The sequence below is a fragment of the Sinocyclocheilus rhinocerous genome, unplaced genomic scaffold, assembly GCF_001515625.1.
Source record: "Sinocyclocheilus rhinocerous isolate Xijiao unplaced genomic scaffold, SAMN03320098_v1.1 scaffold1597, whole genome shotgun sequence".
Classification (NCBI taxonomy): domain Eukaryota; kingdom Metazoa; phylum Chordata; class Actinopteri; order Cypriniformes; family Cyprinidae; genus Sinocyclocheilus; species Sinocyclocheilus rhinocerous.
Genome location: NW_015659934.1, coordinates 44,157 through 57,911, shown reverse-complemented (window position 1 = coordinate 57,911; position 13,755 = coordinate 44,157). Strand labels below are relative to the sequence as shown.

The following is a 13,755-nucleotide window of genomic DNA, read 5'->3' as shown; positions in this document are numbered from 1 at the left end:
TATAGAAATATCTTAAATGTATAAACAACATTTTTCTGAAATATATGCATGCATGTGTGTGTATATATATATATATATATATATATAATGTGTGTGTAAACAAAAACTTTTATTTTGGATGCGATTAATCGCGATTAATCGTCGGACAGCACTAATTAAATGCAATTAACAAATCATCTAATGAATATGAAGTGTCTGTATAATGTGTTTATTTCATTTTGTAGGGCTTGTTTTGTTTATGGTTAATCAGGCCATAAGAGACTATTAACTCCAACTATTAATTTTCATTATACAAATGTGTCAACTATATAAAAAGATCAGCTAAAAAAACAACATATTTTAGACTGGTTCATTGAGATCGACCCCTATTTTGCATAATAGGTGCCCTTTAATATAAGAAAGCTTCAATTATTGAGATCGCTTTGGCAGTTTCATACATGCTCTGAATCTCTGGTTTGTAACAAATGATTTGCAAAGGTTTCAAAGCTTCACAAAGCAGTGTTTGGATCACAGCGGTGCTGATATTCACAACGACAGCATGACTCCACCAGCAAGTAACTTCAGTTGGTTCGCATGCTTGTTCTCTGTCAATGAAAACATTTGCAAAGAAATCAAAGCGTCAAACTGTGTGTCAGCAAACCTCACACAGACCGAAAGCCAAACTCATGGTTTAAAATATTTATTTTATTTTTTATTTATTATTATGCTCCAAACACTGTAAGAAATCGAAGTGTGTGTTTACTGCAGTAGTTGTCAGGTGGCGCTATTCAGCATAATCTCTAGGCAGCAGCAGCAGCCACGAAGAAGAGGAAGCGCGTACTTCCGGTTCTGTAATGAAGATGGCGACAGTGAGATGCAGAGAGTAAATAAATGAAAACATTTTTCTCTCACTGTGTCAGAAATAACAATTTTTATTCAGACTCTGCGACAAAATGATGAACCGAACGGCGTATTTCTACGACCCAGACGTGGGGAACTTTCACTACGGTAAGAGTGAACTGTGTCTGTTAGCAGAAGCGGCTAATCAGTGTTTACAGTTAGAAACCACAGACATCAGCACACAGTATTACTTTCAACACACAGTAGGCACATCTGTGCACTGTACAGTAGAAATGATCATTTTCATGAACAAATATGTGCGGCCAGTGTATAAATGACCGGCTGCTGAGACAGACTCATTCAAAACTACCCCCGCGATTTCACTTCAAGCGTGTCAACATTTTCGGAAATGCTTTTTTTTAAATTTTTTTATAAAAATGTGGTTTGGGTTCATTTTGTTGTTATTGGAGAGAAAATGAAATTCAACAGGTTATTGTTATATATAGCCTTGGACGACTGTTTTTTTTTTTTTTTTACTTTAAAGTTAAGATGTGCAATGCTTAGTACATAGTATACTGTTGTGTCTAGTAGGAAATTGAATATATGTGACCCTGCAGCACAAAAGCAGTGTTAAGTCGCTGGGGTATATTTGTAGCAATAGCCAACAATACATTGTATGGGTCAAAATTATACATTTTTCTTTTATGCCAAAAATCATTAGGATATTAAGTAAAGATCATGTTCCATGAAGATATTTAGTACATTTCCTACCGTAAATATATCAACTTAATTTTTGATTAGTAATATGCATTGCTAAGAACTTCATTTGGACAACTTTAAAGATGATTTTCTCAATATTTAGATTTTTTTTGCACCCTCAGATTCCAGATTTTCAAATATTGTCCTATCCTAACAAACCATACATCAATGGAAAGCGTATTTATTCAGCTTTCAGATGATGTATACATCTCAATTAAAAAAAAATGGACCCTTATGACTGGTTTTGTGCTCCAGGGTCACATATTGTTTGTAAAGAGGCACCTCATGTAAGATGCCATTCATGAAAGAGTTTGATAAATCCTAATAGACCAGACCACCACAGCTAGGCAGCACCATCAGGTATCAGTGTGATATTTGGGGACAGAACATTTATTTGATTAGATTGTTTCCTGCAGGTGCTGGGCACCCGATGAAGCCTCACCGGCTGTCTCTCACACACAGTCTTGTGCTGCATTATGGGCTCTACAAGAAGATGATGGTATGCTCGGTCTGTTTAGTCCAATCACTTCACTGACTCCAGGTCCTGATGAGCAGAGCTCTCTGTGCAGGTGTTCAAGCCGTACAAGGCGTCCCAGCACGACATGTGCCGCTTCCACTCGGAGGATTACATCGACTTCCTGCAGAAGGTCAGTCCAAACAACATGCAGGGCTTCACCAAGAGCCTCAACGCCTTCAACGTCGGAGACGACTGGTCAGTTTCCTTATCTTGATCAAAATCATTCAAATATTGGCAGAAGGTTTTAAGTGATGTTTACATGAATGCTAATGAAAGCAAGTAGCAGCTCTTTTTGATTTGAGATGTAGTTCTGCATTTTAAATGTTTTTCTAAGCGTTGGTCCCTTTTTTGTGTTCCCAGTCCCGTCTTTCCAGGTCTGTTTGAGTTTTGTTCGAGATACACGGGTGCCTCTTTGCAAGGAGCGACTCAGTTAAATCACAAGGTCAGATGCTGGAGATGTTGCAGATGCTTTGCACAAAATCATAAAGCATACGATTTTGAACCTGAAAATTAATTTTTGCTTCCTGAAAATAATGCATTTGGTATGTGATATGTAGGCGTTGAAAGACTATTTTTAACTTAAAAAAATAAGATTTGTAAATAAAAATGAAACTTGAAACATAGGAAATGTTTTGAACTCTGAATGAATTCATGAATTGTTTTTGATGATTAATTTGTTCATTGCATAGATATGTGACATTGCCATAAACTGGGCTGGAGGTTTACATCACGCAAAAAAGTTTGAGGTAAGCCGTTTTAAAAAAAATTTCAGATTAATACAAAGATGAAGCACATCAGGTGCCTATAAAGCTTCTATATTACTTGTTTTTCTGTTTTCAGGCGTCTGGATTTTGCTACGTGAATGATATCGTCATCAGTATTCTTGAACTTTTGAAGTAAGTGGGAGATGGACAGGAAGTGACATCACTCTTTTTATAAAATGCATCATTCAAAGTGACATAGAAATAACATTTATGAATGTATATGGGGAAACTTACCATTGCAGATGACTTTTTAGCTGATTTGGAATTAACTAGTATAGTGGGTGTGCTGCAAATGAATGAATAAAAATACTCTCAATTAAAGGGGAAGTGTGTCATTTCTGCACTACTATGAGTATCAAATGCAGCTGCTACTGGTTTGTTTTATAGAGAATAGGGTAGACTTAATAACATTTCCTCACCCAATGGCACGAGTTTGGGTGCATGTTTTGCATGAAACTTGTTCGACAACAGTGATTGTATTTCTGCAATTTTTTTGTTTGGTGATGACACACTTTAAATATGACCTTCTAAAAGCTGCTTGCATAGCTACATATAATTAGCAGGACACGTCAGCTACAACTTACTTCTGTCTGATAGGTATCATCCACGCGTGCTCTACGTTGACATTGATATTCATCACGGTGATGGCGTTCAGGAAGCATTTTATCTCACAGACAGAGTCATGACCGTATCCTTCCACAAATACGGGAACTACTTTTTCCCAGGAACTGGTATGTTGTTCTTATACAGTCATTTATAGAGTTGTAGCTGTTCCTAGGACATGCCAATGAAAGCAGGCTTGTTATTGTTCTGTTGTAGTAACAGCAGGTGTTTGTGTTGTTGATGTAAAGGTGACATGTATGAGGTGGGAGCTGAGAGCGGCCGCTACTACTGTCTGAATGTGCCGCTGCGAGACGGGATAGATGACCAGAGTGAGCTGATTTATCCTCTAATATATGAGTCTTCATGCAGTTACACTTAGAAATGTGCAAAAGCATGGTTATCATGTAACTGGAATTGTAAAGCCATACAATGCTGTGTTACTGGGTGACACACAGACAAAGATATCAGTTTAACCACATTAAGTTACCTGCTGGTACTGTATTGGGCAGATAGTAAAGAAAAAGCAGCTTTATGGCAAACATGGGAGCTGCTGTTACTGTAAAATGAAAACATCCCAGGGTGCACCAGTATGTTGAGAGAATATCTGAGGGGGTATTAAGTAGCTTTAGCCCTGTAAGTTGAAGTAAACCGAACTTTGAGGTTATGTAAGATATTCTGTGAACATGACCTGCTCTAGAACAGTGTAAATATTCAGGGTTTCTTCAGGTCTTTGAAAGACCTTAAAAAATTAAATTTTCACAATTTAAGGTTTGAGCATTAAGTCAAGGCATTAAAGTTTTCATGCACAGCAAAAAAAAAAAAATATCTTTCTCAGTATTTTTGTTTTCCAATACAAATATCTAAAAATGCCTAAATCAACATACATTTACTTTAGATGCAAATGTAAAATGAAGTCTTGAAACATTGAACAAAGTTGAGGTTATGCTTAAAACAAGAACAAATTTGTGAGCCTGGAGCACAAAAGCAGTGTTAAGTCGCTGGGGTATATTTGTAGCAATAGCCAACAATACATTGTATGAGTCAAAATTATCCATTTCTCTTTTATGCCAAAAATCATTAGGATATATCAAAACTTCATTTTTGATTAGTAATATGCATTGCTAAGAACTTCATTTGAACAACTTTAAAGATGATTTTCTCAATATTTAGATTTTTTTGCACCCTCAGATTCCAGATTTTCAAATAGTTGTATCTCAGCCAAATATTATCCTAACAAACCATACATCAATGGAAAGCTTATTTATTCAGCTTTCAGATGATGCATACATCTCAGGGGTCACATATGTCAGTGGTGTATGGAAACTTTTCCTTTTGAGCTCTTTGGAAGAAGTTTGTTCTTGTTTTAGTCATTTCGATCAGTTTCACAGAAACAAAGATCTCGGGATACATGTACCTGAGAAGTGAAGTGACCGTGTCTGCTTTGATGTTCTCAGGCTACAGACACCTGTTTCAGCCGGTTGTCAAGCAGGTGGTGGACTTCTATCAGCCCACCTGCATCGTTCTCCAGGTGAGATCACGCTCTCTCGGTCAGTCGTGATGTTGTTGTGTTGTTGCTCATCTCTGTAATCGCTCTGCAGTGTGGAGCAGATTCTCTGGGCTGTGATCGGTTAGGATGCTTCAATCTCAGCATACGAGGACATGGGTAAGACCACTTCTCTTAAACTACACCGTATGTTGAAATCTTGCAGCTAAAAGTCCTTGTGTTCGTAGAGATTGTGTGGAGTTTGTGAAGGGCTTCAAAATCCCGCTGCTTGTTCTGGGTGGAGGAGGATACACGGTCCGAAACGTCGCCAGATGTTGGTACGTTCACTACTCACCGTTCTTTTCACTATAAATCATCAAACGAGAAAAAAGTAAGTAAGGCAAACTTTAAAGCAGTCATATTATGTTTTGTTTGTTTCTCTGATGCCCCATTACAGTGTTTTATTTTATTTTTTTGTTCACCAAAGTCTTTTTGCTTCTGTGAAATGAGCAAAGGTGCCTTCTATCGCTAACACACAGGCTCTGGGTTTGCTGTCAGGTCCAAGTAAATGTTTGACTTCCTGTCCTTCAATTATAGCCTTGTTGCGATGTCTGAATGATCAAAATGAACATGCAAACACATTGTTTACCTGGATCTTTGCATCACTTGTTACTTTATAGCAGCTCCCTGTTTAAACTACAATAAGACAAAAACATTTCCCGCGCTATAAGTCAGTGAGGAACAGCATCTCAATATGCTAATTCTGCCTGAAATCGAAGACATCTCTAATTAAAATTAAAGCCATACCCTATATTTTTCCGCATTGTTGCTTAAAAAGCTGCTAAAGTTGGAACATGTTAAACTCGCATCACACACTCTTTTGACAACTGCCTATTTTTCACGAGAGAACCGGTCTGATCTTCATGAATGCTTTTTGAGAACGCACACTTCTCTCTTAGAACAAAACCAGCCATCGTCTAAATCTCTTTACGTTTCTCTCGGCTTATGCCCACAGCATCAGACTTTTCTGACTCCTTCAGAGACGTCACCTGCGGCAGCCAATCCTATTTCCATTAATACTTTTTGAGAGTCACTTACTCTCAGTTAGAAAGAAACCGGCTGGAAATGTCAGTGGCCAAAATGTTGGTGCGTCACTAATTAATAAAGAAGTTTGCACTGCAGTTTACTGTTCTTTTCCAATGTTGTAATTTACTCGCTATCCTACGGTTTATCTTACTTCCTCATTCTCACCTCTGTTGAGTCTCTGATCATCAAGCGTGTTCGTTTGGGAGGTCATGTGTGAAGACTTTCAGTAGATGCTACTAATGTGCGAGTATTCACTTGTATCTTTGAATTTTCTCTCGTAGGACCTATGAAACATCTTTGCTAGTTGAGGAGCCCATTAGTGATGAACTACCGTATAGTGGTAAGACAGTCCTGTGTCACAGGAGAAGAGGGTGTGTTAGTCTTGAATCAGCCTCATATGACTCTTGTTGTTGTATTTGTCCTCTGCACAGAATACTTTGAATATTTTGCTCCAGACTTCACACTTCACCCAGACGTCAGCACAAGGATAGAAAACCAAAATTCCAGACAAGTATGGGTTATTTTCCTCACATATGTTTTTGTTTGTGTCTACAAACCTGCCTTTACATTGACAGTACATTTGTTTTAACAAGTACAGTGAGACAAAACCTCTTTTAAAACTGGAAATAAACAAGTTGAGAAAAAATTAAAAACAATCAGTGTTGCATAATGAAAAATCAATCAGACATGCTTGAGATTCAGATACAGCACCAGATACTCTCTGGAGATCTCGGATCATTGAGCTTTGCTTCATATCAGCTCCAGGACTGCTGTACTAAGTACTAAGACAATATCAAATCCATGTGCATTATTTTTTTTAAATTGAACTTTTCATTTTGTATTAAATTATAATAATGCAAAAAAGTGAAAAAATAAAACAGTATCAAAATGTAACACTTACGATTATTTAAAGGCTATTATAGTGTGTTGTATTTACCAAGGTTAGAACTTAATACACGAGTTTCACAATTTGAGTTGAATTACTGAAATAAATGAACTTTTCCACGACATTCTAATTTATTGAGATGCACCTGTATATACAGTATATACATAATATATATATACATTATACACACACATATTATGTAAACAAAACTATTATTTTGGATGCGATGAATCGTTTGACAGCAGTAAGCAGCGTGTTGTTCCCCGTGTTTTCTAGTATTTGGAGCAGATTCGTCAAACAGTGTTCGAGAGCTTGAAGATGTTGAATCACGCACCAAGCGTTCAGATCCATGACGTTCCCTCTGATTTGCTGAGCTACGAGCGTCCAGACGAGGCTGATCCTGACGAGCGCGGGTCAGAAGACCACTTCTCCAGGTGACCACAAACTAACACTAGTGTTTAAACGCTTGCCCTGAAGCCCCTTCTGCCCACCAAGACTGCATTTGCTTGATGTTTGATCAAGACTCTTGCAGTAAAAAAAAAAACTGTATTTTCAGCATCATTACTGCAGTCTTCAGTGTCACATGATCTACAGAAATCAGTATAATATGCTGATTTGCTGCTCAAGAAACATTTCTGATTATTATCAATGTTGAAAACTGTCGTGCTGCACAATATTTAACTGTGAGATTGGATTCTTTAATAAGTAGAAAGTTACAGCATAGAAATAACAGCATTTATCTGAAATATTTTGTAACATTATAAATGTCTTTAGCATCACTTTTGATACATTTAACATCTGATACATTTGCTAAAAGTATTGATTTCTTTCAGAAACAACTTACTTGTATATATCGTTATTGTGCTTTACTGTTGAAGATATAATGTCAGCTGCTCGACTGAATATTGAATGTCCTGATCTTGTGACCGTCTTGTTTCATCGCAGGCCTGAAGCAGCGAACGAGTTTTACGATGGTGACCATGATAATGATAAAGAGAGTGATGTGGAGATCTGAAGATCATCTCTGTTGAGCTGATTGTGCTGAGTGGATGAACCTTCTTTCTTTACATGCACTGTGTCTGTGTAGTTTTACATGTGGAAGTGTTTATTGTCATGACGGTATTTTCTGTTCATCAAAGCCCAGCTCTAAAGTCCTGTGCACTAATACAGCATCTGTACTGAAGAGGCTCAGAGAGCATGTGATATTGTATTTCCTATATCCAAGTGGTTATGATTGACAGAATATTTTTTTCTTGGCCTTTTTATAATTTGTTCATAGAATGTTTCTGTAATAAATCTTTTGGAAAAGAGCCTTTTTAACTTCTTAACTTCTTTACAGTCTGACTTGAGGACGATTAATGAATGAAATTAATTTTTAGGCAGTTATCACACATTATATATATATATATATATGTATATATTAGAAATATATTTATGTATATATAAACGCATGTATATAACAAAAAATATGTTAAGTTTATATATTGAATATATTTATGTATGATATAAATTCTATGAATATAAATATATACATGTAAATATTTTCAAAATATATGCTGTATAAATATGCACATACACATTATGTAAAAAAAAACTTATTTTGGATGCAATTAATCGTTTGACAGCATATATATATATATATATAGTATTATTTAATAGTAACTGTTTTCTCATTTGGAAGTATGTCATGGCAGGAGAAAAAAACACCTCGGAGATAAATGTATAGTATTTTCACAAAAATCTTTACTCAAATGTTCATCTCACATCATATATAACACATGATATCTGTGTTGAGGACCGTAATCGATACATTTGACCGAATCCTTTGTACTAGTAACAAAAGTTCCAACAAATATCATTTTCAGTACATATATACGATCATAATGTAGTTCTGAGTGCATCAGTGACTGCACTGCACACATGTATTGAGAGACATACAGCAATCAAAGCATTAGTCTAACAAACAATAATTAGATGCATTATTTTTCCTTGTATTGGGTGTCATAAATATGCAGCTTTATGAATCTGGTAATCCGTTTCCAACCAAACGGCACACGAGAGCTTGTGCACCAGTGAAGTCTTGTGCTGGGATGATGATAAACTCTTGTCCTGGCATTCCTCAGGCAAACAGCGGCTCTGGCTGAAGCGTGTCTGACACATTATCTGCTCTTTTACAGAGAAGGGCATGATCATCTGAGATGTGAGCGTCTACAGCTCTTCGCTCTCGTACAGCGGGGCGGTGTGATGAGGGACAGGCTCGGTGCTCAGTGTGGAGAAGATGGGAAGAGTCTTCAGTGTCCTGACAGGAGGAGCAGACTTATTCAGCCGAGCTGCAGGAAAACACATTCTGATTTAAGGCTGAGAGACGGCTAAAAGCAGTAAATGAGCTAATCTGGGTCAACAGAGACAATAATCAATACAGTGGGTAAAATAAGTATTGAACACATCAACATTTTTCTCAGTAAATACAATATATTTCTAAAGGTGCTGTTGACTTGAAATGTTCACCAGATGTTGGTAACAATCCAAGTAACCCATGCATACAAAGAAAACAAAACAAATAAATTCAGAAATTAAGTTGTGTGTAATAAAATGGAATGACACAGTGTCCTGTAGTATGAAATGCATATTAAGATACACTTCTCCTATACATTCACATCGTTAACCCCTCTGGTGTTTTTTTTAGCCCTCAATGAAATTAATGTTCTATTTTAGTTCAATAGTGTTTTTTATTTAATATTTTTGGTACTTAATTATACTTATAGATCAGTTATGATCTATTTATTTCCTGTTAACCACTTTTTAAGTACAGACCTAAAAATGAAATTTCTAACTTAAACTGACATAAATCTTGAATGCTTTGGTTTAAAAAAAAAAAAAAAAAGTATTATGAAAATGTATAATTACGTTTATTATTATGAAAAATGCACAAAAAAATTTTTTTTTAAATTTTATAAGAAATATATATCTTCCTAAATGTTTTTTTTCTCTGTAAAACTGGAAGGAAATCAAAGCCATAAATCTAAACAAGTTGTGTTTCAAATGTGAGGTTGATATTGCAAAAAATGTGCTTTCAGTCAGCTTTTGTTTGGGTGTGGTAACAAACGTTTCCACTAGATGAAATTCACTTCCCATTCATTTCCTACGGCGGTCATTTTTGACTGCGAACAATATGGACTGCAAAAATTGCATATTCCAATTTCTTTTAAGACCTTTTAACTGTTTCGAATCATGATTTTTTTTTTTTTTGCATGTGTGTGTTTGTGTTTTGTGTCTATTAACCTTAAAAAAACAACTAAAATTTTTTTTTCATTCAAAAATGACCAAACAACACCAGAGTGATAACTTTATGAATACAAAAATATAAAGTTTTGTAATGTCAATGCATCTAAACGTAAGTTTAGAAAGAGTTTTCAGCAAAAGTCTAAGCAAACAAACTTTCAAACAAGTCTTAAAGATAAAGTGAGTCGAGCAAACTCGGTAAGTGCACTTACTGGCCACGTCTAGCCTGGCGTTGCATGTGGACATGCCCGCTTCATTAATGGCAGACACCGTGTACCAGCCTGCGTCAGACTTTATCACTGGATCAATCACCAGACACTGCTTTCCTGAAGCGTCCTGAGAGAGACTGACACACCAAACAACCAAACATCACACAACTACAGAGACTACAGTAACCAAGCTTTCAGATGAGAAGATGAACTGTAAATCAACTGTCCGAGACAATTATGCATCTGTTTTTAAAAAACTCAAGAGAGAATTGCATTACGACCATGAACATTTCTGCAGTTAGAATGTGATTTCTAAAGCTCAGTTCTTCAGAAACGGTGTTAGAGTTTGTCATGTTTGTAGTGGTCTGGATGAGAGACAAATTTGTATGTACAAGTTTGTAGTCTCTGAATGCTGAACCACACAATTTCACAGAGAAAATGTGTGAAGATCTGTGAAATACCATTTTAGAATGAATTTCCCTCATGTCATTCCAAAATATGACTTTTTCTGTGGAAGTTACTACACAAATACAGCAGGTAAAATATGTATTGAACACGTCGCCATTTTTCTCAGTAAATATATTTCTAAAGGTGCTGTTGACATGAAATGTTCACCAGATGTCGGTAACAACCCAAGTAATCCATACATACAAAGAAAACAAAACAAATAAGTTCAGAAATGAAGTTCTGTGTAATAAAATGGAATGACACAGGCAAAGTATTGAGCTACTGAAATGTATTTAATACTTTGTACAAAAGGCTTTGTTGGTAATGACAGCTTCAAGAAGCCTCCTGTAGGAGAAACTATTCGCATGTATTGCTCAGGTGTGATTTTGACCCATTCTTCCACAGAGTCTTTAAATCTTGAAGGTTGTGGGCCTCTTCTATGAACTCTGATCTGTACTTATTATTTTCTACTGGATTCAAGTAAGGTGATTGGCTGGCCATTCTAGCAGCTCTATTTTCTTTCTCTGAAACCAAATGAGAGTTTCCCTGGCTGCGTTTGGGATCATTGTCTCGCTGAAATATATAAATTGACAATTTTATGTGCAGGTATATTACAATAGACAGTTTTGTATGTACAGGTACTGTATATTATGTGCAAATTCGAAATGTAAACTAAGTATGTGTGTTAGATAAATAAGTATATAAATGTATACTAGTGTTGTGTGTTCCACGTTTATTGTTAAGTGTTCACGAGATGGATTGCCCGAGGGAAGAAACTGTTCTTGAGTGTGCTGGATGTGAGGGGTCCAGAGTAATTTTTCCAGCCCTTTTGCTATAGTTATAGTAATAGTATAGTTCTTGGAGAGTAGGGAGGGTTGTACCAATGATTCGCTCAGCAGTCCGGACTACCCTCTGTAGTCTTCTGAGGTCAGATTTGGTAGCTGAGCTGAACCAGACAGTTATTGAAGGGCAGAGGACGGATTCAATGATGGCAGAGTAGAACTGTTTCAGCAGCTCCTGTGGCAGGTTGAACTTCCTCAGCTGGCGAAGGAAATACAGCCTCTGCTGGGCCTTTTTTCACAATGAACTCAATGTGATTGTCCCACTTCAGGTCCTGAGAGATAGTGTTGCCCAGGAACCTGAATGACCCCACTGTTGTTACAGAGCTGTCCATGATGGTGAGTGGGGGAGAGCAGGGGGGTTTCTCCTGAAGTCCATGATCATCTCCACAGTTTTGAGCGTGTTGAGCTCCAAGTTGTTGAGACTGCACCAGACAGCCAGCTACTCGACCTCCTGTCTGTAAGCAGACTCATCACCGTCCTGAATGAGGCCGATGAGTGTGGTGTCGTCTGCAAACTTCAGGAGCTTGACAGAGGGGTCTTTAGATGTGCAGTCATTTGTGTAGAGGGAGAAGAGCAGTGGGGAGAGGACACAGCCCTGGGGGGCGCCAGTGCTGGTCGTACGGGTGCTGGATGTGAGTTTTCCCAGCTTTACTAGCTGCTGCCTGTCTGTCAGGAAGCTGTTGATCCACTGATAGACGGAGGTGGGCACGGAGAGCTGAGTTAATTTGGGCAGGAGGAGGTTTGGGATGATAGTGTTAAAAGCAGAGCTGAAGTCCACAAACAGGATCCTCACATAAGTCCCTGGTCTGTCTAGATGTTGCAGGATGTAATGCAGTCTCATGTTGACTGCATCATCCACAGACCTGTTTGCTCAGTAGGCAAACTGCAGGGGGTCCAGTAATGTCCTTCAGATAAGCCAGCACCAGTTTTTCAAATGACTTCATGGCCACAGATACTAGAGCTACAGGTCTGTAGTCGTTAAGTCCAGTAATTTGGGGTTTCTTTGGGATGGGGATGATGGTGGAGCATTTGAAGCATGAAGGAACTTCGCACAGCTTCAGTGATCTGTTGAAGATCTGTGTGAAGATGGGGGCCAGCTGGTCAGAGCAGGTTTTCAGGCAGGCTGGTGTCACACCGTCTGGGCCTGGTGCTTTCTTTCTCTTCTACTTTCTGAAGACCTGGCGCACATTATCTTCACTTATCTGAAGTGCAGGAGTGGGGGAGAGGGGGGTTGCTGGATGTGTTAATAGTGTTTTTTTCAAACCTGCAATGGAAATCATTCAGGTCGTCTGGCAGATGTTGATGCTCCACAGTGCTGTCTTGTAGTTGATGTCTTTCAGACCTTTCCACACTGAAGCCGTGTCATTGGAAGAGAACTGGATCCTTAGCTTTTCAGAATAATTCCTCTTTGCCACTCTGATCTCCTTTTCCAGTGTGTATTTAGCCTGTTTATACAAGACATTGTCCCCCTTCTTGTAAGCATCTTCTTTGGCCTGACGGAGCTGTCTGAGTTTTGCAGTGAACCATGGTTTGTCATTGTTGTAAGTTAAATGAGTCCTGGTAGGAATGCACATGTCTTCACAGAAACTGATATAAGATGTTACAGTCTCTGTGAGCTTGTCCAGATCGGTGGCAGCATCTTCAAAACGCTCCAATCAGTGAGGTCTACACAGGCTTGTAAATCCCACTCTGCTTCTTTTTACAGTTAATAACCTAATACAGGTTTAGCTGATTTCATTTTCTGCCTGTAGGTCGGTATGAGATGAACTAAACAGTGATCAGAGAGGCCCAAAGCTGCTCTGGGGACGAAGTGACATGTGTTCTTTATTGTGGTGTAATAGTGGTCCAATATAGTACAGTCTCTGGTGGGATATGTAACATGCTGTCTGTATTTTGGCAGTTCACGGGAGAGATTTGCTTTATTAAAGTCCCCGAGAATGATTATAACAGAGTCCGGGTGACGTGTTCAATACTTATTTTACCCGCTGTATGTTAGAGGGGTCATATGATGTTGCTAAAAAGAACACTATGTTGTGTATTTGGTGTAATGCAATGTGT

General features: G+C 37.9%; 2 protein-coding genes across 2 annotated transcripts in view; one reads left to right on the top strand and one right to left on the bottom strand.

Moving 5' to 3' along the window:
• Positions 1 to 746: 746 nt before the first annotated feature.
• Positions 747 to 8,172, top strand: LOC107724546 (histone deacetylase 3-like). Its single transcript, XM_016533529.1, has 15 exons — positions 747 to 987; positions 1,995 to 2,077; positions 2,148 to 2,290; positions 2,456 to 2,537; positions 2,785 to 2,841; positions 2,936 to 2,991; positions 3,457 to 3,590; positions 3,711 to 3,791; positions 4,917 to 4,990; positions 5,061 to 5,125; positions 5,194 to 5,283; positions 6,313 to 6,371; positions 6,463 to 6,542; positions 7,194 to 7,351; positions 7,863 to 8,172. Exons 1-15 carry the CDS (start codon positions 933 to 935, stop codon positions 7,930 to 7,932), a joined length of 1,287 nt encoding a protein of 428 aa, XP_016389015.1. The 5' UTR covers positions 747 to 932; the 3' UTR covers positions 7,933 to 8,172.
• Positions 8,173 to 8,662: 490 nt separating this feature from the next.
• The window catches only part of LOC107724544 (myotilin-like), a 23,455-nt gene continuing 18,362 nt past the window's right edge, over positions 8,663 to 13,755 (bottom strand). Inside the window, exons 15-16 of the mRNA XM_016533528.1 lie at positions 10,412 to 10,545; positions 8,663 to 9,247 (exon numbers count right to left, since the gene is read on the bottom strand). Of these exons, the coding sequence (XP_016389014.1) occupies positions 9,126 to 9,247; positions 10,412 to 10,545 (256 nt within the window). The 3' untranslated portion in view covers positions 8,663 to 9,125. The remainder of the gene's footprint in view (positions 9,248 to 10,411; positions 10,546 to 13,755) is intronic.

Excerpts from the sequence above, each read along its gene's own strand:
- LOC107724546 (XM_016533529.1), top strand. The coding sequence starts at position 933 with ATGATGAACCGAACGGCGTATTTCTACGACCCAGACGTGGGGAACTTT. Across the intron at positions 2,078-2,147 it reads GGCTCTACAAGAAGATGATG|GTGTTCAAGCCGTACAAGGC; the intron begins GTATGCTCGGTC and ends CTCTCTGTGCAG. Across the intron at positions 6,543-7,193 it reads AAAACCAAAATTCCAGACAA|TATTTGGAGCAGATTCGTCA; the intron begins GTATGGGTTATT and ends CGTGTTTTCTAG.